This window comes from Xyrauchen texanus, chromosome 20, assembly GCF_025860055.1.
Source record: "Xyrauchen texanus isolate HMW12.3.18 chromosome 20, RBS_HiC_50CHRs, whole genome shotgun sequence".
Lineage (NCBI taxonomy): Eukaryota > Metazoa > Chordata > Actinopteri > Cypriniformes > Catostomidae > Xyrauchen > Xyrauchen texanus.
The window spans coordinates 6,799,898-6,824,633 of NC_068295.1; the positions used below are offsets into that span (position 1 = coordinate 6,799,898).

Consider the following 24,736-nt stretch of genomic DNA (forward strand, 5'->3'; position numbering starts at 1 on the left):
GGCGCTGTCACCAAATTGATATGGTATTATAAGGATTTGGTCACAATGCCATACATGAAGCTTCATGTCAATATACCAAAGCATTCAAAAGATACAGCCTTAGATCCTTATTGGCATCTTGCCATTAAATTCGTTAATTGGTTACAAGAGAATGGTTTGGTCTATCAGAAGCTTTTCATATAAAGTTTTTGTCATGAGTATCACATGCAAATCAGACTTATGTTCTAGGAGGAGTTTGAAAAAGTTACATTTAAAATGGCGGACTGGAAGTATGGCCGACCATGGCAAATTTGGTATCAACGTACTCTGCATGATCCAAGAAAGCAAAAGTCTCATGATAATATCCAAATGAATCAAAAGTTATCTGCATTTTATGTATCACTTGACCACTAGGTGGCACTGTCCCCAAATTTTATGAGTACGTTCAAGACATGGCCCCAATGACACATATCAAATTTCTTTACGATCCGCCAATACGTTTGTAATATACGGAAATTCAAAACAAAATTCTAAATGGCCAACGGCCAATATAGCCGACATAGGATAATTGGTATCATTTGACTCGTTATGCCCCAAGGAATCTAAAGAGACCAGTATCATGATTTTAGGCCAAATTATTCAGAAGCTATAAGCAAAAATAGTAATTTTTCATATTTCTTGACCACTAGGTAGCGCTGTGCCACAACTGTGCAAGTACCCTCAGGTCAGGCTTGTGGTGACATATTCCATATATACCAAGTTTCGAGTAAATATGCTAGAGTGATGAAGATACAGCCTTGCGTCCATTTTGCCGTGCTCACTATTGAACTTGTTGAAGCACTATACCAGAATGGTTTGGTCCATCACACTAAATCTCGTAACCTTTTTTTCACGAGTTTTCCTAGATGATATGTGTAAAAGTTATAGCAAATCGGACATACAGTCTAGGAGGAATTTGAAAAAGCAGGTTTTTCAGAAAATTAAAAATGACTGAAAATCTAGTGGGTGGAGCTCAAAAAATATGCAACCTATGCAGAGATGCATAATGACCCAAGGAAGAAGAAGAAAAAACTTTTGGACTTATGGTTCAAAATCTAAAGGCCAAAATGTAAGTGACATTTTGAACTGTTGGTGGCCCTAGAGGGTTTGAGTGAGAAACCCCAAATTTGGGACAGTTAAATTTGAGAGTATCCTCTATACACCTTATTCAGTCCCGCCCTTTTCAGCGCTCTTTCAAATTTTGTCATCTAACTAACTTTTTGTATTGAAACTACCGAGAAGAGTCGATCAAATGGATTACGTGTGGGAGCATGTAAGAGAGTATTTTCCCCAAAATTTGTGTGTGTGTGTGTGTGTGTGTGTGTGTGTATAAATATAGTTGTACCCCTCCTCCGTCTAAGTTTAACGCTCAAAAATATGCTTACCTTATCTATAATGATATGGGTGAATGAAATGAGAAGATTGTCAGAGGTGTCATACGAGATATTTTCAATTACTTTGTGTCTTGGAGTTTCATGAGCACAGAGGCACTTCAGTATGGAGGACGAGGACTGCCGTTATTAAATGTTTTTATATATATATATATATTGCAGGTTGACTACACACTCTATAGAACAGACCAAAGTAGATCTACTACCAGTTCATCCATTTGCATCAGTTAATAATGTGTCTCTCTTACCTGTGGGGCTGTTTTCAGGCAGTCGTACAGTAAAGCTGGAAGGACTGAACACAGGTGGGTTGTCGTTCTTGTCTAGGATGGTTATGGTGAGTGGAACACTGCTGTTTAAACCTCCCACATCCTCCCCGAGCAGCAACAACTCCACCTGAGGGTCAGAGAATGCCTCCCTGTCCAGCACAGCACCCCCACGCACTGAAACCACCCCTAGAGACAGAGAGAGAGAGAGAGAGAGAGAGAGGGGGTGGGAGAGTTTGATGGAGGAATGAGGGGGCGAATGTTTCATGATTGGAGGTGGTGATTGCTTACAAGAAACTATGTGGGTGTTAAAGTGTGGGGGACTGTTATCATTTAGAACTGACACCACAAGAATCTGGGCACCTGCATGTTCATGTAAAATGATATTTAACAGCTCTTAAAACATTTTAAAAACCACATGAAATCAAAATAGGAAAATTTGTTGTGTGGCTTTTAGTCCATTTCCATAAAGGACATCTATAAGCTAGTGTATTCCTAAAAGTTGACAAATGTAACTTTTAGCAGATACACACATCCATATACATATTTTTCCAAATTAACTTTTAACAGATTAAGGTTTTATACATTTATATATGAGAAATGCAGTGTCTGACCTGTGCGAGGGTCTATGGAGAAGAGGTCAACTCTGGCCCCCAGGAGACGATACCTCACCACCGCATTCTCCCCAATATCTCTGTCCTCTGCCAGAACAGGCCCGTTTAGAATCAACACAGTAGTGCCTGACAAAGAGAAAGATAGGTACAGATGTGCACTGAGTTAGTCAAATGTATTACAGTGAGATCTTTTGATCTGATAATGTAATGACAAATGGGTCTTATCATAATAAAAACAATTTGTAATACTTTTCTTAATTCCGGTTATAATATTAGTCTGGTTAAAATATTAGTCTAGATTTCTTCTGTCTTTATTTAGTTTTTCACAACCATTTTACACTCCCTCTTTGAGCCTTACAATTAAATGAGCCATTTTTGCAACCGTTCCTTTAAAAAATGTAAGATGTTAAGACTGGCTAACTTTTCATGAATCAGTTATTTAGTTTCAACGCTTACTTGTGGGTTACGGGTTTGCTGATGGTCAAATATAGATTTTAACTTTAAATACTAGCCTTCTTGCAAAGTCTGCATTAAATTGTGACAGTTTTACAAAACAATCTGTGCTGACATATGCTGCACAAACTGTTAGGTTAAGACTAAAATGACCAGGGAACTTGCTTAATAGTAAACTTCAGCCGACCTTTCCTAATGTTGGAATCCTTCAGATGAATATGCAGAGCGGCAGGTGCTACACATAGCATGGAACAGCATATTGTTTAGCAGACTTTCATACAGTTAGATACCAATTGGAATAATACTATCAGAAGTATACATATATTACTTAATTGTGATTAGGCGGGCCTCCGAATTGGCTTTATTCATGTGTAAATGTGGGCAGGCATGGTTATGTATTAATCTCTGTCAGGTTCAAACATGAAGATTTTGGAACAAGATGTTTTTGCAATTTAGTTTCAATAAACAGTCTTTTCAAAGTATTCAAAGTAACAGAAGGTTTTTAAGGTAAAACAAACTCAAAAGATCAAGAAAAATTGCTACAAAAATTAGTCACTGACTCCATTCCAAACCAGAGCTAAAGAGGTTTGTTTTCACACCTTTCTTTGACAAGACAATCTCTACACAATCTTTCATTTCTAAAAGTCAGGATGTGGTTGTTATTGAGAATTGTTACAGCTGAGAGCCAAGACCACAGAAAGGCACTGTGCTATGCTTGGTACCTGTGGGCGAGTTTTCACTGATCTCTCCCCTGTAGCTGGATTGAGTGAAGATGGGTCTGTTGTCATTCACATCCAGCACTGTGACAACCAACAACTCTGAGTCCTGAAGAGAGAGGAGAAAGATCAGTTTGTGATAACAGTTGATAGAACTGTCAAGTTTACACAGGTGGATTGTGGGAAACCATCTAATTTTGAGTCAAATTATTCTTGTCTTGTTTAATAAGTACTTTGTTAAGAAGACACAGAAGTAAATAAAATACACAAATGAAGTCCTTATAAGGAGAGTGGTGTTGTGTTATTTACCTTGCGTGCACTCTGAGTGAGGCTGTGTCAGGGCTGTGTTGTGTTTTGTTTATTACCCTGCGGGATCCTGTGTGTGATGTGGGTGTTGTGCCATTAGCCTGCGGGCATGCGGTTGTTGTGTTATATGCCTGTGGTTGATGCAGGTGTTGTGTCATTTAAGCTGCAAGTAATGTGTGTGTTGTGTTATTTACCCTGTGGGCAATTCAGGTTTTGTGTTGTGTTATTTACCGTGAGCTATGCAGATGTTGTGTTGTTATTAACCCCGCCAGCAATACAGGTGTTGTGTTGTTATTTACCCTGTTTGCCATGCGGGTGTTGTGTGGTTATTTATCCCTGGAGGTGTTGTTCCTGCAGGCAATGCAGTTGCTATTTACCCTGCGGGTGATGCGGGTGTTGATGATTTCCCTGTGGGCCATGCGGGTGTTGTGTTATTTACCCCTGCAGGCGATGCAGGTGTTGTGTTATTTACCCCTGCAGGCGATGCAGGTGTTGTGTTATTTACCCCTGCAGGCAATTCAGGTGTTGTGTTATTTACCCCTGCAGGCGATTCAGGTGTTGTGTTATTTACCCCTGCAGGCGATTCAGGTGTTGTGTTATGTACCATGCTGTTGATGCGGGTGTTGTGTTGGTATTTACCACACGGGCAATATTTGTGTTGTGTTGTTATTTACCGCTCCAGGCGATGCGGGTGTTGTGTTGGTATTTATCCTGCTGTTGATGCGGTGTTGTGTTGGTATTTACCTCACGGGCAATATGTGTGTTGTGTTGTTATCTACACTGCTGGCAATGCGGGTGTTGTTATTAACCCTGCTGGCGATGCAGGTGTTGTGCTTTTATTTACCTTGTGGTCGATTCGTGTGATGTGTTGTTTACCCTGCAGGCGATCCAGGCATTGTGTTGTTATGTACACCTGCATGTAATGCGGTTGTTGTGTTGCTGTTTACCCTGCGGGCAGGGTGTTGCCTTTTGTTATTTACTATGCTGGTGATGCAGGTGTTGTGTTGTTATTTACCTCACGGGCGATATGGGTGTTGTGTTGTTATTTCCCCGGTGCCAATATCCAGAGAGCAGTGTGGCTAATAGGCCAATATAATGCAATATATTGTGTTGCTATTTACCTTTCCGGGCAATGCGGGTGTTGTTTTATTATTTACCCATGTGGGCAAAGTGGGTGTTTTGTTGCTATTTACCATGTGGAAAATGCAGGTGTTGTGCCATTTACCCTGCAAGAAATGCAGATGTTGTGTAATTTACCTTGAAGGGCTTGTGTCATTTACCCTGCAGGAAATACGGGTTTTCTGTTATTTACCCTGGCAGCGTTGCAGGTGTTGTGTAATTTACCCAATGGGGGATGCGAGTGTTGTGTCATTTACCCTGCGAGCGATACGGGGGTTGTCTGGGTTGTCTTTGACGGTGATGGTCAGACTGTATTCAGGCACTCTCTCCCTGTCCAGCGGCCTGTTCACCTGAACCACACCTGACTGGAGGGAGGGGCAAATCAGTCAGAACTATTATGACACTATCTCCATTTACTATTCAGTTTTTTTTCCCTGGATTCCTCACTCTCTCACCGTCTCATTAATGTAGAATGCTCCGTCTATGTTTCCGGCGGTGATGTTGAATGTGAGCAGAGCATTGCGGCCACTGTCAGAGTCATGTGCCCGCACTTGAGCAATGGAGGTTTGAATGGGTGCTCCCTCGCTCACGCTGGTGTTAAATGGTAAATTGAGCAGGACAGGATCATTATCATTAATGTCCAACACCTGTATGCCCACCACCACCTGACATGGACAAATAATCACATTAATTTAGGGAAACAAGCACCAATAGGAATGTATTTTAATGAGTATTTGTGCAAGTGTATACCGTAGTGCTGAGTGCTGGCGTTCCCAGATCTTTGGCAGTAATGGTGATGTTGTAATAGGCGATAGTTTCTCTGTCGAGCTCTACATCCTTCCTCACTCTCAATTCGCCCTCAACTGATGAAACAACAAACTCATCTGGGAAAGAGAGAAAGACAGCAATAGACAAAGAGAGACATAAGGTGATAAAGAAAGACAGAGACAAAACCAATGGAATGAGACAGAAAAAAGACAGAGGGAGAAAGACAGAGACATGAAGAGACCAAGACAAATACAGCAAGCAGGAACAACACATTGTTCATAGCAGACAAAAAGCACAAAAGATCAACAAAGATTCGATTAGAAACAAAAACAGCTTTCCATCACACACACTTTTCAGGTCCCCTGCAGTGATGCTGTACTCCACTTTTCCGTTAGATCCTGAATCAGCATCCGTAGCTTTCACGGTCCAGACACGTGGGCCCGGCTGTCCCTCTGTGATTTCAAATGGACCCTCGAACTGACGCAGGAAGATGGGCGCATTATCATTCACGTCTACCACATTGACCAGGACCTACAGTACAGGAGCATCACATCAGTGACAGTGATTTAAAGGAAACATGCAGGCTTAACAAATGTGTGTGCAGCAGATATGAACTCACTGTTGTGCTGGAGGTGAGTCTAAACAGAGGTATAGGACACTGATCTGTGGCTGTGACCGTCAGCACATAATGACCACTACTGATCTCATAATCCACCTCCTTTATGGCCACAATTTTACCCTGTGAACACACACAAAGATGCGATAAACGTACTGTATGTACAAGTAAACAAATAAAGAGCTACAATCGGATTGGAATAATAGCATCTTGCTTTCTGCATACTGTGCAATATATACACTCACCTAAAGGATTATTAGGAACACCATACTAATGCTGTGTTTGACCCCCTTTCGCCTTCAGAACTGCCTTAATTCTACGTGGCATTGATTCAACAAGGTGCTGAAAGCATTCTTTAGAAATGTTGGCCCATATTGATAGGATAGCATCTTGCAGTTGATGGAGATTTGTGGGTTGCACATCCAGGGCACGAAGCTCCCGTTCCACCACATCCCAAAGATGCTCTATTGGGTTGAGATCTGGTGACTGTGGGGGCCATTTTAGTACAGTGAACTCATTGTCATGTTCAAGAAACCAATTTGAAATGATTCAAGCTTTGTGACATGGTGCATTATCCTGCTGGATGTAGCCATCAGAGGATGGGTACATGGTGTCCATAAAGGGATGGACATGGTCAGAAACAATGCTCAGGTAGGCGTGGCATTTAAACGATACCCAATTGGCACTAAGGGGCCTAAAGTGTGCCAAGAAAACATCCCCCACACCATTACACCACCACCACCACCAGCCTGCACAGTGGTAACAAGGCATGATGGATCCATGTTCTCATTCTGTTTACGCCAAATACTGACTCTACCATCTGAATGTCTCAACAGAAATCGAGACTCATCAGACCAGGCAACATTTTTCCAGTCTTCAACTGTCCAATTTTGGTGAGCTCTTGCAAATTGTAGCCTCTTTTTCCTATTTGTAGTGGAGATGAGTGGTACCCGGTGGGGTCTTCTGCTGTTGTAGCCCATCCGCCTCAAGGTTGTGCGTGTTGTGGCTTCACAAATGCTTTGCTGCATACCTCGCTTGTAACGAGTGGTTATTTCAGGCAAAGTTGCTCTTCTATCAGCTTGAATCAGTCGGCCCATTCTCCTCTGACCTCTAGCATCAACAAGGCATTTTCGCCCACAGGACTGCTGGATACTGGATGTTTTTCCCTTTTCACACCATTCTTTGTAAACCCTAGAAATGGTTGTGCGTGAAAATCCCAGTAACTGAGCAGATTGTGAAATACTCAGACCGGCCCGTCTGGCACCAACAACCATGCCACGCTCAAAATTGCTTAAATCACCTTTCTTTCCCATTCTGACATTCAGTTTGGAGTTCAGGAGATTGTCTTGACCAGGACCACACCCCTAAATGCATTGAAGCAACTGCCATGTGATTGGTTGATTAGATAATTGCATTAATGAGAAATTGAACAGGTGTTCCTAATAATCCTTTAGGTGAGTGTATATATTGTGCATTGCATACTATTTTAACATACAGTATTGTATGTGAAACATTATGTAGTATGCAATGATAAACGTTTCATACAGTAGTATACTACATTGCTGCATTTTCCTTTTATGTCAAAAATGTCTTACATTTTGGCAGTTCAATGAAATACATACTCCTTTCATTTTATTCATCACACTGGGAATGAAAGGTCAAATAATGTGGACTGCATATTGGAATACAGTATTTCACACAGCATGCACTGGTTGCAGATTTTAGCACATGTAGTAGTAGGTAATCCGGGTATGCTATGCCTATAGACAGTTCACTTACTGTGCTTGGCTATCATACTGCATATTATTTTATTTCAAAAACAGAAGATAGAATGCCATTCTGAACACACCCAACACACGTATTTGCGCACACACACACACACACACACACACACACACACACACACACACACACACACACACACACACACACACACACACACACAGAGACTCACACCCTCCCTCACCGTTATGTCATTGATTTGGAACGTTTGGGCCAGGTTGCCCTTGGGGATGGCATAACGGATGGTTCCATTGAGCCCCTCGTCAGGGTCGATGGCTGCTACTGTGGCAATGGTGGCTCCTACAGTGTTTGGCCCTTCTCTGAGCTCCGTTACATACCCTTCTTCCAGAAACTCGGGCGCGTTGTCATTTTCATCGATGACTCGCACCCACACGGTGGTGGACATCTGCAGAGACAACAACAAAAAACACAATTTCAATGACAACTGAAACGCTTTTAACTCTTCTGTATCACCTTTCATTATATTACTCAGTGTAAGTGGGGTAATCACAAGAATATAAATAGTCAATATGAAATATAAATACAAGTTGGACGAGTATCAGCAAAACAAAAACAATAAACACCACTTAAAATAGATACACTTTAATACAAATGTACTGCCTATAGTTAGTAAAATAAAAACGATTTTCTTAGCAATCTTTGTAATTCGTTTGTTACATTCATAACTAACAAAATGTGGGCAAAACGGTCAGAAATCTAGGGGTAACCATTGATAACAAGCTAAATTTCACAGACCACATCTCAAAGACTGCAAGATCATGTAGATTTACACTGTACAATATCAGGAAAATAAGACCTTTCCTCTCTGAACATGCCACACAACTTCTTGTCCAGTCACTTGTCATAACTAGACTGGACTACTGTAACTCTCTCATTGCAGGCCTTCCTGCATGTGCTATTAGACCTCTGCAAATGATCCAGAATGCAGCAGCACGACTGGTCTATAATAAACCAAAGAGAGCGCATGTTACACCACTCTTTGTCTCTCTCCACTGGCTGCCGGTTGATGCACGTATTAAATTTAAGGCTCTGATGCTTACATACAAAACAGTCACTGGGTCTGCTCCAGCATACTTTATATATTTTATATATAAAATCATTTATGCAGATCTACACTCCTGCGGTCGGCTAATGAACGTCTCCTTGTTGTACCAAAATAAAGAGGCACCAAAACACTTTCCTGGACTCCCAGTTTCATCACACCACGTTGGTGGAATGACCTTCCCAACTCCATCCGTGAAGCTGACTCACTCTCTGTCTTCAAAAAACGGCTAAAAACACATCTTTTCTAAGAGTACTTAACCAGTCACAAAAAAAAAAAAGTACAAAAAAAAAACATTTCTTGTTGCACTTAAAAATCTGTTTTGAATGCTATTCTGATGCTAGTAAAACTTTGAAATATGGCACTTTTCGTACAAATGTCTCCTTAAGATGATTCGCTCATGTTTTCCTCTTTTGTAAGTCGCTTTGGATAAAAGCGTCTGCCAAATGAATAAATGTAAATGTAAATGAATAAAAGTATTTGCATTATTTTAATCTAAACATTATGTAGATCAGTGTGAAGTAACATGGTGTAATTTTTAACTGATATAGTGAGTTTGAATATAACTTGCATATCCTGATACTGTGTGTGACAGACGGCAGTCACTGAAGTGTGTGTGTGTCCTCTGGTGGTTGAGGCTATCAGCAGGTACTCTATAGAGTACCTGCTGATAGCCTCAACCACCAGAGGACACACACACACACACACACACACACACACACACACACAAGATCTAAACATTCACACTAGTGAATCCATGCCTACCAACAAAACACACTCAATAATTGTAGCAAGCACTGGACTTGAAATTTGGAGCTATCTACTACAATAAATAAATACATGAATAAATTAACTCTGAACTATGATAAATTCTGATTATGTTAAGACTGCTCAAGACCGCTGTTACAACATAGTTGGTCTAAAATATAATTGAATAAATATGATAATAGTTGAACAGAAGAGCTTATTCATAGTCTTTGATATCTTTGAAATAAAATAAAAAATTATAATAATAAATATATATATATATATTCATTTATATATTTAAATTATATTAATTTACAATTAGAAATTTTTAATCATAATCACTTTAGCTTCAAAGTAATTTATAAATAAAAATACAAATGTGTAAATTATTAAACAAATAATAATAATAACTATGAAAAGATAAATAAATTATAACTATAAACTTTATATATTAAAATGTGTTTCATAATTATTACAATTATTATCATAATTAATGAATAAATATAAATAATCAATGTAAAAAATAATAATATATATATATATATATATATATATATATATATATATATATATATATATAACAAAGTCGTATTCAATTATTTTATATTGCTGTCATTGTAAACGTCTGGTTTATATATTTAAGATGAGAAACAAAGCACGTAGTCTCCGGTGGGTGGAGAGATCTGAAGGGAGGGGAGGTACAGTGAAGCTGATCTTCTTGTTTCTCTGCTTCACTTCTGAAGTGATTATGAGAAGTTTAAGTTACAGTAACAGCAACAGCCTACAGAGCAACAGAGTTCACATTACACTGGAATAAGAGAAAGACTAAACACAGATTTTCATTATCATAGCTGGAGCTATTGTAGAGGAATTTGTCACTCAACTGAAGACATTTAAAGAGTCCTTGTGAAAGTTAAAGGAGATAAGGACTGATGGATGTACTTTCAGCTCTGTTGATTTGCGTTCATCTGTGTACTGCAGTTCAAGGTAAATCTTCTCTTGACTTTATTTCTGTAGTAGACTGGTGTCGTTCACACAGGCCGTGTTCTTGCGTTTAGTCTGCGCTGTGTGCACATACGTCAGACGTTGCGTCCTTGCGTTAAAAAAATAAAGAAAAACAATGGAAATAGAGCGCAGATGGTAGTGAACCTTTTAAGTAGCAACTCTTTGAAAGACGCGTCTCGAGATCCCTGTGTTGAGTTCAATGTCGTTGCGCACCGTCTAGCTGTTTTGGAGGCTTTAATGACTCCTGTGTCAACAACCCCTTATTTCGACGTTTGTTTTCTCGCAAAATGTTGTCTTTCTTCTCAGGCTAATTAGGCGTGCTGGTCCTTTAATTTTCTGCCTTGTTTTAAAACGGAAATTTTGGTAAAAGTAAGCACGGAGTGGTAAAAATCACATAAAGAACGGTTTTAGTTCTTTCCCAACATATTATATCAGATTCCTGCTTACATGTTGTGGAATGTTTGGAACATCTGGAGCGGCATGTCTCATGAGATCTTCTGACATAAGCGAACGCCCTCAAGCCTACGCTAACTGCAAATCTTATGAATATTAAGTGACGCAAGTCACTGATACTTGCTTAGAATTTAAACGTGCGTAATTAATATTCATGAGATTTTGTTTTTGCCCAAGTATGACTCGTAATTTCGCAACCCGAAATCAAGGTTTTCATAGTCATTCGTGATTATCCGTGTATATCGGATAAGAATTTCTTGTTTGTGATCTCTTGTAGTAGTTGACGTAGCTCTGCCCTGTCTATATAAGCAGCACATGTTTAGACATCACTATGTTTAGAGACTGTCTTCCTCATTTACATGCGCCAAAACCGCTCAACTATCAGTTAATAATTAAAAAAAACTTAACCACCTTGCTGGTTAAATTGAAAAGTGATAGCATCAAAATGTAATGGTATTTACACTGCACTCCAAGTTACTTTAAAGAGTATCATTGAATTACCATTAAAGTGATACTAAAAAATAATTACAAAAAAATATAGTAATACCATGACAATTATTTACTTGTGGATACCAGTCTAAATATACATGTTCCATCCACCAAGCAAGACTTCACACAGCTTCCGTTTGAAGATACTGTAGGTCTAAAGGTAGATGGTTTGAGGTGTAGATCTGGGTTCACAGGAAGTGGCTCACTCCAGCTGGCTGTGCAAGGCTTGTGCAGAGCAGGCAGCTGTTATAGCCCATATGCATAGTATACATTCTCCATTATGTGGAGGTATCAATTCCCAGCCATCCCTACTTCCTCATCATAATGAAGATGTGTGATTTTTTTTGAAAAGCCTGATGGTTACAGTCTGAAGGAAGTGTGCAATTTTGTTGATGTTAAAATGCTTTGAATGTCCAAATAGACAACCATAAGTAAATCACTTGGAGAGAGAGAGAGACAGAGGAAGGAATTATCCAAGATTAACTGAGACAGGCAGACCATGTCTACATATTGCTCCTGGATTACATTCCTCACCCCCTAGGTTTGTAAATCCTCATGAGAGGATACAGACACATTGTACACATCCCCTCAATAAGAATGAGAAGGCGACAAGCTGATTATCTGTGAACTACTAAAGAGAGAGAAAATAACGAGAGAGTAAGAATGAGAAATTACGTTTTTGCAAACACAGTTTTATAAATTTAAATGTAGTTTAATTGAGCTTTGAGACTGGTAGACAGCAACAATGGCACTTTTTGCCAACTTTGTCTTTTATAAAGCAGAGTTAAGTTCCAGGTATACTTTGTTTTTCTGTGTTCTGTATTGGATCATGCCTGGTCAACTGTGTTGCCTTTCAAAGTGTACTCTTTTGATTGCACATGAATATGCACTTATCTGAGTCATGCACACTACAACTGTTTTGTGATACTTTTTTAGTACAATAAATGGTAGACACACATGCCGACGATGCGCACAGGAGTGATCAGCAATGTGGACAACCAAAATATACTCAGGTCTTTAGTTTCAAAGGCAGAGCTTATATCACTTGAAACTGTTTCAGTGTTGGTGGACAGAGATTGGTCTGCATGAGATCTTCAGGATGGGAAATGGGACAATCCCTCACAATCATGCACTATGCAGATGGTAGGAGGGTTCTCTCCATGGTTTTCATTAACACCATTTAATGAGGCTCTTACACAAACAATATAGAGGGAACGTCTAGGGAAAGTCCCTCTGGATGGGGGAGCAAATCTCTCCTTCTTTTTCTGTTATGGTTTCTTTGGTTTTGTTACATTCATGATCTTCCGTCTCTAGAAAATGAAGCAGCTCATGGAATGCAGCATGCTTCAGTGGTATGTAAATTAATGCTGATTATTCTTTAAATACTGTATCTTTAAAGCTGAAGTACATAACATTTTCAGTGTTTAAATACTTTCTTCTATCCCAGTTTAATATGCAGAGAAAACTATAAGTAAGCTATTCATAGATACATTTTCTTGAAAACTAAAAACACTAATATACTTCTGTGGCACTATGGAAATTCCTGTGACCATTGGCACCAATTGTTTATATGATCTACTTAGGCTTACAATGCTTTTGGGAAACTCTGATATTCATGTAAATTCCGTGACAGTCACCAACACAGAACCATTTGTGTATTCATAGATAAACATGTTTTGCCACAGGAAACCTCAGGCAGAGAAAGTTTATTGCTATTTCTCCCTTAACTGAGTCTGAGGCTTTTTAAGGGTGTTCACACTTGTAGTTCGTTCTCTTGGTTCGGACCAAAAAAGAAAATTATACATTTAGTCCTGGTTCGCTTGGCATTCACACTGGCATTTTTAACACCGACCCTAAAGATACAAAACAAAACGCATAAGGATAAGGTCACAACCTGATTGGACAGCTTTTATGACGTATATTTTGCGACGGAACTTGCCGAACATCCAAAACAATGCTGGTTGCTGGGCTCGTTGGATTTATGTATATGTAAAGGGAGCCAGCTGGTAGATAGCTATGCAGTGTGTAAAGGCTGTGCAGTACGCTAGAGGCTATAGCTTTTAGCCTCCTTGTTATTGCACCCGCCTCCCACACCGGAGATGTCGGTTCGAGTCCCGTTCGGAGCGGGGCGACCAGGACCGGTCACAATGGTGCCGTGACCCGGATGGGAGTGAGGTTTAGGGGGGTGAGTGTAACAGGAGCCAGCTGGTAGATTGCTGTGCAGTGTGTAAACCTCACTCTCCTGACCTTAAGAGGTGCACTAGCAACTGATGCGAGAGCCTGTAGCCTTAAGCCTCCTTGTTAGAGCACCCGCCTCCCACACCGTAGACGTCGGTTCGAGTCCCGTTCGGAGCGGGGCATTCAGGACCGGTTACAATGGTGCCGTGACCCAGATGGGAGTGAGGTTTAGGGGGGTGAGTGTAACGGGAGCCATCTGGTAGATAGCTGGGTAGTGTGTAAACCTCACTCTCCTGACCTCAAGAGGTGCACTAGCGACTGACGCTAGAGGCTGTAGCCTTTAGCCTCCTTGTTAGTGCACCCGCCTCCCACGCTGGAGATGTCGGTTCGAGTCCCGTTCGGAGCGGGGCGACCAGGACCGGTAACATACACTCACCTAAAGGATTATTAGGAACGCCTGTTCAATTTCTCATTAATGCAATTATCTAATCAACCAATCACATGGCAGTTGCTTCAATGCATTTAGGGGTGTGGTCCTGGTCAAGACAATCTCCTGAACTCCAAACTGAATGTCAGAATGGGAAAGAAAGGTGAATTAAACAATTTTGAGTGTGGCATGGTTGTTGGTGCCAGACGGGCCGGTCTGAGTATTTCACAATCTGCTCAGTTACTGGGATTTTCACGCACAACCATTTCTAGGGTTTACAAAGAATGTTGTGAAAAGGGAAAAACATCCAGTATGCAGCAGTCCTGTGGGCGAAAATGCCTTGTTGATGCTAGAGGTCAGAGGAGAATGGGCCGACTGATTGAAGCTGATAGAAGAGCAACTTTGCCTGAAATAACCACTCGTTACAACCGAGGTATGCAGCAAAGCGTTTGTGAAGCCACAACACGCACAACCTTGAGGCGGATGGGCTACAACAGCAGAAGACCCCGGGTATCACTCATCTCCACTACAAATAGGAAAAAGAGGCTACAATTTGCAAGAACTCACCAAAATTGGACAGTTGAAGACTGGAAAAATGTTGCCTGGTCTGATGAGTCTCGATTTCTGTTGAGACATTCAGATTGTAGAGTCAGTATTTGGCTTAAACAGAATGAGAACATGGATCCATCATGCCTTGTTACCACTGTGCAGGCTGGTGGTGGTGGTGTAATGGTGTGGGGGATGTTTTCTTGGCACACTTTAGGCCCCTTAGTGCCAATTGGGCATCGTTTAAATGCCACAGCCTACCTGAGCATTGTTTCTGACCATGTCCATCCCTGTATGGCCACCATTTACCCATCCTCTGATGGCTACTTCCAGCAGGATAATGCACCATGTCACAAAGCTCGAATCATTTCAAATTGGTTTCTTGAACATGACAATGAGTTCACTGTACTAAAATGGCCCCCACAGTCACCAGATCTCAACCCAATAGAGCATCTTTGGGATGTGGTGGAACGGGAGCGTCGTGCCCTGGATGTGCATCCCACAAATCTCCATCAACTGCAAGATGCTATCCTATCAATATGGGCCAACATTTCTAAAGAATGCTTTCAGCACTTTGTTGAATCAATGCCACGTAGAATTAAGGCAGTTTTGAAGGCGAAAGGGGGTCAAACACAGTATTAGTATGGTGTTCCTAATAATCCTTTAGGTGAGTGTATATATACATGGTGGTATTTTTAACAGCTGAGAACAAATGAAGAGCTAATAAAATGTGTATAGGAGTCAAAACAGTGCCAGGAATTCCTCCATTGCACACTCAAACGAAGTTATGCTGCACGGACCGCTGACGGCAGTTCCAATGCCTGTAACAAACTTGAATATATAGCTCCTATGATGAGAAGAACCAGGTATGCTTGAGGTCCGTTTAGACGTCTTTGGTCCATGTTCCATTCATATATCAATCGAACCGCACCAGAGTTCATTTGGAAGCAGACTGAGACCAACTATTCAGTCTCGGTCCACTTGTTTGGTGCACACCAAAGTTCGAATGGCAGCATTCACACTTGTTCAAATGAACCGCACTAACAGAGCAATCGCACCAGAGTTCGTTTTAATTGAACCAAACCTTCCAAGTGCAAACCTTTTTGCAAAATTATATTACGTGGCTTACACATACCGCGGCGGTTCCTAGGTGAAATGTGCACTGTGTGGTCCTAAACTCTTGTAAAATTTGGTATCAAACTGATGAGATTAATGCTCTATCAAGTAAAGTTGTTTAAATCAACAACACCTACCTCCGTATCCTGAACAAGAACAATCTTGGAAATGTAGTTGGTTATGTAATGCTAACGTTAAAATGTAACTCCTTACAAGTCATGCGCTAGTAAATGTGTTTAGATGTCATAAAATAGAATTGTGCGAGGGACCGGAAGAAATGTAAGTGTTCATTAACTTATAATTGGCCGTTTTACTCGTGATTTTGGTAAAAGGGGGAAAAAAAGTTGTTGTTGTTGTTGCGCCTGTAGTGTCCACCAGGAAAGTGCCATGATACGGACCCTCATTGTCCGTATCATGGCACTTTCCTGGTGGACAGGAATTTTTATTTCTTTTTTTTTTCATGTAAAAATAATAAAGTACAGTAACATGATTCTACGAGACCAGCTTTAAACATTAAATTACTAACCTTATTAGTAAAAACAAGTTAGTAAAACGTTTTTAAAGTATATCCACAAGACTTTGTGTGTTAAAGATACCAGAAAAAGACATGATGTAACTGTAAAGTGATTTTTACATGGACCAAACTCCACCCACAGGAATTAATAAAAAAATAAGTCCCTCAACCTAGAAAAGTAGTCTCACTTCTAAAAGGACAATCAAAGCAAATGAATGAAATGGCAATGTCTGAAGGAATTCATGTAAACATTTTAACAAAAATTAGAACTTCTGCTTTTTGATCCTTCAGTATTCAGTTCCTTCCATTTTTGTTTATAAGATCAAACTGTGAGGTTGTTTTCTGTGGTAATTAACAGCATGCCTCGATGGAGAACTCTATCACAGCTGATAGACTTGCAGTAGTTGTTTTGAGCAACCTTTGCACAAAAGTCTTGCAGTTTTTCTTGACTTGACTGGTGGCTTTAAACAGTTTAGATTGGCTCCAAACATTCCCAAAACACATCTAACTTTCCTTTTATGCAAGAATGACCCAGTACTCAAAGACAGGACGTTTATGTCCAGAGTTCAGGGGAGTTATCTCAGCCAGTCACAACAAAGCAGTGTTAAGGCCCCAGGCAGCTGTATGTTGGCCAGATTCGCAGCACAGGACCTTACGGGGTGGGAAATAGGGAAATGGAGCCCTGGGCTGGATAATTATGGAGCCTGATTGGGAATATGAGGCCGGATGTAGTTTATATGGGAATAATAGGGCAAGAGGGGTTTGAATTGTATTGTGTTTATGAGAGACAGGAACAGACACAAAACACCCTGAGCGGCTCTTTATCACACAGATGCTGTTCCCTATTGCACTTCCTGAGACACACACATGCACGCACACGCACGCACACACACACACACACACGGATACAAGACACAATAGTGTCAGTGAGCTACAGTGTAAAGTAACACCTGCAGTTAATATTGTTTGTATGTTTATTTTAAGTTAAGAGCAATCACATAGAGAATGTTGTGTTGTTGTTTACTGAATAATGTAGTGGGAATGTTTTTTTCCAGAAATTGTGAAGAAATTCTAAAAAGAAAATTAAGAAAACTTCATAGTATACAGTCGTCTCCCAAATATTGGCAACTTAAGCCACACTTCAAAATATCTGCATGTTGATGCATTAGATAATAAAATCATACAGCAAAACATTTTACTGGTTAAAATTATGTAAAATAGATATACTCTTCAAAATGAAGACATTTTATGGTCGTCAAACATTAGTGGAACATGTTTTTACATAATGTGATGAGCTATACCTGTGCTTACTCAGCTAGGATCCTTGTGAACTTGAGGGGAACTGACTTCCAGCTCTTTAAACATAATTGAAAAGGGGTCTGGGTAGCTCAGCGAGTATTGACGCTGACTAGCACACCTGGAGTCACGAATCCAGGGTGTGCTGAGTGACTACAACCAGGTCTCCTAAGCAACCAAATTGGCCTGGTTGCTAGGGAGGGTAGAGTCACATGGGGTAACCTCCTCGTGGTCATGATTATTGGTTCTCACTCTTAATGGGGTACGTGGTAAGTTTTGCGTGGATCGTGGAGTGTAGCTGGGAGTCTCTGCGGTGTCATTCGCAACGAGCCACGTGATAAGATGCACGGATTGACGGTCTCAGAAGCAAAGGCAACTGAGACTTGTCCTCTGCCACCCTGATTGAGGTGAGTAACCGCGCCACCATGAGGACCTACTAAGTAGTGGGATTTGGGCATTCCAAACAGGGAGTGAAGGGGATGAAAAAAAAACATAACTCAAAAAATTATTTAGAAAAGAAAAGTCAGTTCTGAGAAAAGTTTTGGCAGCATTTTGTTTATTAATGCCAATTGGTTTGATGTTTACTTTCTAATGCAATGACATTCGTGCACGTTTTTGTGTGAACTATTCCTTTAAGCTCTGGTTGTCTCTTTCTTTCTCTCCAGCGAGCGTTCAGCAACACTCTTTAACTGTCAATGTGCCCCATCGGATATATGAGTGTCCCGAGGGTGCCAATGTCACTCTGACATGTACCCAGTCTGGATCCAAGGCTCACCCGGAGGACAGGTTATGGCGTACCTGGCTCTTTACATCTCGCACACAGGAGCACTGTCACAAGGGGGTACATCCTCGTGGGGTCAATTCTTCCAATCGCTCATTGGGTGTAGAATATGGTGTCAGTGAGCAGCTCTACTCAGTCACCCTGCAGAACGTCAAACACCGGGACCAGGGCAGATACTGCTGCCTGCTTCTGGACGTCCAGAACAAGCACAAGATTGAACAGGAGGCCCATAACTATATCTACCTGACTGTGATGCCAGTAACAAAAAGTAAGTGAGTGAGGAACGAGATCAGGTGATGTAATTCATGGGTCCATCGTTTTAGCTTGATTTTAACGCGGCATGTTTCCACAGCTCACAACGGCAGTCTGAAGTGTTCTGAGATGGCCCACAATTCTTCAGATGGTACGTGCAACAACACACAGAAAACATACAGTGGCCCGAACAAGTATTAGGACAATTCAGGTCAACTTACTGTATGTCATGGTGGATCAATAGTTTGAGAAGAATATTACTGTTAAAGTCAATATTATAGTAACTTACCATGATTAAAACACATCCAATTTAATGGCACAAACTTTTAAATGTAACTCTAATCACCCCCTTGAGTACTGCATGCAGTTTCAGCATGTTTTACTGGAATGCACGTTGGCAATGCACTGGCCAAGCACTCGCATCTGCATTTGTATTTACTAAAAGCGTGTTACTAGACTTATATGCTGAGACAACTATGAGTAGGCCATTTGTAGGTTGTTTTCCCTCAAAAGAGTGAAAAGTGTTAATTTGTGGCACCATTAAAACATTACTCTGTAATAAGACTGGCTCAGCCAATGATCTGAGTTTGGGGCAGGGCTATCTGCTTGCCTGACCAATGACAGATGGGGGAAATGTGTAGGGAAACCTATTTGAAAACCGTCATTATTTTTGCAATTTTGTGTGGTGATGCTGGTAGCTCAAAAATACTTCCAGTTTGTTACACAAAACATAGATTTCATTGCATTGCAAAACATATCAACCAAATGGCATCTACAAATAAATTATGCTAAACATTTTGTTAGAAAGGTATTTTTCTGAACTTTTAAACCAATTGGGCAATTTTTAATGGACGCATGAAGTCGGTTCCCCTGAAGTTCACAGTTAACTGCAGATGTAGTTCAGCACAGCTATGGAATTGATGATCAACAACAATTTGACAACAAGAAAGTATCCAAACACTTTTTGTTGTAATTTTGTACTACATATCTGTTGTTTCATCATCTAAATCCTAACAAAGTTCTTCTTTTTAAATGTTTTCCTTTAAAAAATGTATTTAGCTGTCTTTAAAAAACGGTCACTTGGTTTGATACTTTGTTATCTAATGCAATGACATTCATCAATGTTTGAGTCAAATTGTCCAAATAATTTTTGGGGTCACAGTAAATTCACTACAGATCTCTTTTATTCCACCTGTTACATTTTGATCTCTCTTTCTTTCAGACTCTGTGGCTGAAGGTTTGGCAATTGCAGCCTGTATTGGTTTCATTCTGTGTCTCCCAATCATAATGATGCTGATTTACAGACAGAAACAAACAGCAGTGAGAAGCAGACGTAAGTACACATATACACACGCACACTTACTCAAGCATTACTTACACACTTACTCTATTGTGTGCACATATCCTGTGCACGGTTTGCAAATGGTAGTACAGTAAGTGCACTAATTGTTTTATTGAGACTGCATTTCCCTTCTCACTGAGACCCATTTCCTCTTCCTGTTTTTCACAGGTGCACACGAGCTAGTGCGTATGGACAGGTGAGTTTGCAGTCAAATCAATACTGTGTAATATTTTTGCATCTTCAAAGTAGTCACCCTTTGCCTAAAATTTGCAGACATGTTCTCTCGACATTTTCTCAACCAACTTCTTGAGTTTTCACCCTGGGATGCTTTTTAAACTGTATTGAAGGAGTTCCTATCTATGTTGGGCGCTTATTGGCTGCTTTTCTTTACTATTTGGTCCAAGTCATCAATTTCACAAACTTATTTTTTATTAAATTTGGGGTTTATAATGAAATAAATTAATATGGTGGCACAATTATATTGAAATTATATATAATTTCAAACATTTAAGTATACACCTTTAGATCAAAAGATTTTTAAGATCAAGTGAAACATTTCAGTCAAGTGTTTCAAAACTTTTGACCGGTAGTGTATATACACACTACAGTAATGAGAATTGGGTTCCAATGTAACACATTTTTATGAAAATGCAAAAAATCTAAATGGTCCCAAAAATAGGCTTCATATTCTTTTAGCACAATGTCATTGGTAACACTTTACAATAAGGTTGTATTTATTCACATAGTAAATGAATTATGGATCATTAACTAATAATGAACAATACATATTTTACAGCATATATTGATCTTGGTTTGTGTTAATTTATACAAAAAATAAAATTGTTTATTGCTAGTTCACGTTAGTTCAAAATGCATTAACTAATATTAACATATACAACTTCTAATTGTATAAATTTTCTCTCTAGTGAAGCACAAGGGCATGAGAACCCTGTATTTCTGGGGGATTCTCCACAGCCTAAAACTCGGACTGTATCCCAAATTATGCGGCAGTCATCAGAAACAGGACGGCACCTCCTGTCCGATCCCGGAACGCCTTTCTCTCCTTACATACAAGTGGACGCCTTCTTCCCTGCGCAGGGTAAGACACATAAACAATCACACGAGACTGTAATCCAACTCCAGCTAACGCCTGTCACTACCAAATTGGTGACAAGAAACATCTGGAGCAACACACACGGTTTCACATTTCAAACAAAAATGCACATACTCCACGAGAACAGACATTGCATTTTTTTTTTACTGCATTTCTCTTCCTCTATGAGTAAGCACAGATTGTACCAACAGAGTTTCTACATTTCTGCACATTATGACAAAACACGCAGAAATGTCACAGTCTCATGTGTGTAGGCGAACATTCTGTGTGCATTTCTCTCTACACACACACACACACAGCTCCTCTTGTTTAACCTTTAACTCAGCGGAATTTACAGAATGTCAATTACCCCTTTTCTCCCTCATTTCACAACACTCATTTCTGCTTCTCTTACAGTAAGTTGGATTCTGAGAAATGTTGAGGGCGTGTGTGCACATGCGTGCTTAATTTCATATGTGTTTCTTCATTATACGTGACCAACTGGGACATACACACAGTTCTGGGGTCATATAATGAAAAACAGTGGTTTCCTTACTCTTCTGTAGACATACATTAACATTCATGTTAAGTCCACACTGAACATTCGTTAAAACTAAACCAGGGGCGTGGCATGTAAATTCCACTCGCCAATTCCCATTGGCCTTTTCTCAAAAATTAGAGGTGTTTGGGGCTCCCAAGAGTGACCCTATTGTCACTACATCAACACAATAACTCGTTCCCTCCATCAGGGAACAGATGTTACAACAGTAACCAAGACGATCACCCATGTTTACATATTAGTGTCAGCAGCTTGGTGGGGACGCTATTCCTCATTTCACAGGTGAAGAGATCACCCAATCATAACTGACTTCCATATATACATTTTAATTCTAAAGATCAGGGAGAGGGTGGAAAATAGCAATGTCAAACAAGAAACCTTTACTAACGTAACACGTGGACTTCAAGGGAAAAAAACACAATCAAACCGGGTTCCTACCCTTTCTGAGCATTTTATTTCAGTGATTTTACAGACATTTGTGACCCCTAGAAAAATGATTTTTAAAAGTCCCTTCGATTCAGACTGATTCTCTAATGAATCATTCAGAATGATTTGTGAGCCATTTTTACCAAAAAAAACTAAAACGGCCTAAAAGTATTTCTGACCAATCCTGTCTTCGCAACTTTTGCTGTGCGCCATTTCTCTGACAAGCGTTTATTTCTAACAATGTTTAAAGTGGAATTTTAAAGAAATTATCCAAAAAATAAATACATAAACATTGTGGTTGGGTCATTCCTTATAATGACACGAGATACCTAGTGTTTTTTCTTTCTTTTAAATTATTATTTTTTTTAAATCGAGAAAATTTTCGAGAAGAAAAACGAGAAGAGTCGTTCAGGCTGAGAACTGCGGTCCTATATTTGCTCCAATGTTGACGCTAATAACTTAAGGTTAATTCATTAATGTATTGATTCAAGTATTAGTGAAGGCAATAAAGAGTTCACAGAAATTATGAGCAGTTCTGTTCACTTACATTAATGTTATCAGGTGTGCAGTTGCCATCAAATGACGTTCTTCTCTTTTCAAGTGACAACTGTTTTTTCTCGACTCTGTGGAGCTTAGCAAAGGGTCAGTTGACTCAAAAGGTTTTGTTCACAAATTGAACACCACTTTGACTTCGAGCAACTCTATTTTGTTTTATTACTTTGAAGATTTCGTTTATTTCCATGACATTTACAGGCCTGGAAAACACAATTTTATAATTCCCAGATTACATTTTTTTCCTGTTGTGTACATTTTCTAAATGGTGTTGAATACGGCCCTAATAATCTGATTTTTTTTGGTAAAAAAAAGGTCTTAAATATGGCTTTTGTAATCAGAATTTTCTCTATAAAAGGTGTTGAATATGGCCCTCATAATCAGGATTGTACTTTTTCTTTCCCAGAACCTATTCCCGAGTCTCCCAACTTGCTGCAGGAGTAAGAGGTATTGCATTCACTCCCAGTAACAACTGGTGCTTCTACCTTCTCTCCTCTATTCTACCTGTCTTCTGCACAGATGATAAGAAGAGACCCCCAAAAGGAGAATTCAAATAATCTCTCCACTATTGCAGTTGGGCACCTTTTCTGATTATTTCTTTGCCTGTACGCTGACTGTCTTCAGACAGGTTTTCAAGGGAAGGAACATCTGAATATATAACTTTGGGCAACAGGGAAACTATGATCACCATGGATGTAACAGGGCAATCTCTTTGGCATGTCCTTTCTTTATTTAAATGACTAAGCTGTTTGCACACTTAAACTGTAGATTTCTCTTCATTTTGTGCTACATTTGTCTGTTAGACTGTGGCTTCAATTGCACTGTAAATGACTATTTTTCACTTTTTCTTCTAATTAGTCTATACCTATCCTCCTCCCTCCACTGAAAGATTCTGTTCATCCTCCCATTTAGAGGTCAGGGAGGTATTAATACCTCATTCTCTCCGCTCTCCTCATCTCAAGATTGAGTGCCTTAATAGTCAGAGTGCCAATACTCAGTATCCCAGTACTGTTATTCAGTAGTAAGTGCCTCAATGCTCACACTTCCTTGCTTTGTACATATCGGCTCATTACAGATCCTTCAGAGCAATGAACATTGCACTATTAATGCATTTTATAAAAATGAGATGCTTGTGTACATTTTCTATTGATCATGGCAGCAGTAATTTATCAAATAATGATGGAATGATGGAGAGGCGCTTTATAACTTGGTATGTATCCAGATGCATGTTTTGTTAAGTGCATTTTCGCCATGTTAAAGAGATGCAGCTGTCCTGATCACAGTAGAGGAAGGGTGTTGTACAGACCCAGCAGAGTAAACCAGATTGGGGTGGTCTGCTGTATCCTCTGCTACATAACGTTCAGAACTGGCCTGCAAGATGGGTGCTTTTTTCATGCATAGCTTGGATTATGCATGTTCTCAGAAGTTCTCAGAATTTGTGCAGAGTCTTGTGGTAAATGTTTCATTTGTGACAATCAAATCGACAATCTCTCATGCTACTGGTGGCTTTAAGGGTCAGATTGAGAGTTTAAAAATGGAGATTTTGTCTGATCCAAATCTTCTTCTTTTTTTTATACATTGCCTATGCCTTATGTTGTGTGTATGTGTGTGTGTGTGTGTGTGTGTGTGTGTGTGTGTGAGTGTGTGTGAGTGTGTGTGAGTGAAAGAGAGAGAGTATTTTTATTTTTAGGTCTTTTTTATATTTTTAAAAAGAAGTTTAAAAGTTTAAACCCATTGCTATAAAAAGTGCCAAAACTTTGCTATGTAGATGAATGTATGGGAGGGTGTGTAAATTAATGTATAGATGATTTATAGGTAAATATTTGTGAACATGCTTTTGTACATATGCTG

The 24,736-nt window shown here is 39.8% G+C and overlaps 2 protein-coding genes across 2 annotated transcripts in view; one reads left to right on the forward strand and one right to left on the reverse strand.

Moving 5' to 3' along the window:
• Positions 1-11,344, reverse strand: part of LOC127660455 (cadherin-23-like) — a 35,958-nt gene extending 24,614 nt beyond the window's left edge. The window contains exons 1-10 of the mRNA XM_052150698.1: positions 11,309-11,344; positions 8,231-8,452; positions 6,268-6,387; positions 5,999-6,179; positions 5,631-5,764; positions 5,336-5,545; positions 5,138-5,245; positions 3,462-3,564; positions 2,287-2,412; positions 1,658-1,861 (exon numbers count right to left, since the gene is read on the reverse strand). Coding sequence (XP_052006658.1) covers positions 1,658-1,861; positions 2,287-2,412; positions 3,462-3,564; positions 5,138-5,245; positions 5,336-5,545; positions 5,631-5,764; positions 5,999-6,179; positions 6,268-6,387; positions 8,231-8,452 — 1,408 coding nt within the window. The 5' untranslated portion in view covers positions 11,309-11,344. The remainder of the gene's footprint in view (positions 1-1,657; positions 1,862-2,286; positions 2,413-3,461; positions 3,565-5,137; positions 5,246-5,335; positions 5,546-5,630; positions 5,765-5,998; positions 6,180-6,267; positions 6,388-8,230; positions 8,453-11,308) is intronic.
• LOC127660457 (V-type immunoglobulin domain-containing suppressor of T-cell activation-like) lies at positions 10,574-24,615 on the forward strand. Its single transcript, XM_052150701.1, has 7 exons — positions 10,574-10,843; positions 18,546-18,929; positions 19,014-19,064; positions 20,136-20,246; positions 20,424-20,451; positions 21,182-21,354; positions 23,292-24,615. Exons 1-7 carry the CDS (start codon positions 10,789-10,791, stop codon positions 23,327-23,329), a joined length of 840 nt encoding a protein of 279 aa, XP_052006661.1. The 5' UTR covers positions 10,574-10,788; the 3' UTR covers positions 23,330-24,615.
• The last annotated feature ends 121 nt before the right edge of the window (positions 24,616-24,736 follow it).

What these genes read in the sequence shown, in the direction of transcription:
- LOC127660457 (XM_052150701.1), top strand. Translation starts at nt 10,789, where the DNA reads ATGGATGTACTTTCAGCTCTGTTGATTTGCGTTCATCTGTGTACTGCA. An exon ending in GGCCCACAATTCTTCAGATG is followed by an intron (nt 19,065 to 20,135) that starts GTACGTGCAACA and finishes TCTTTCTTTCAG; the next exon opens with ACTCTGTGGCTGAAGGTTTG. An exon ending in GAGCTAGTGCGTATGGACAG is followed by an intron (nt 20,452 to 21,181) that starts GTGAGTTTGCAG and finishes TTTTCTCTCTAG; the next exon opens with TGAAGCACAAGGGCATGAGA.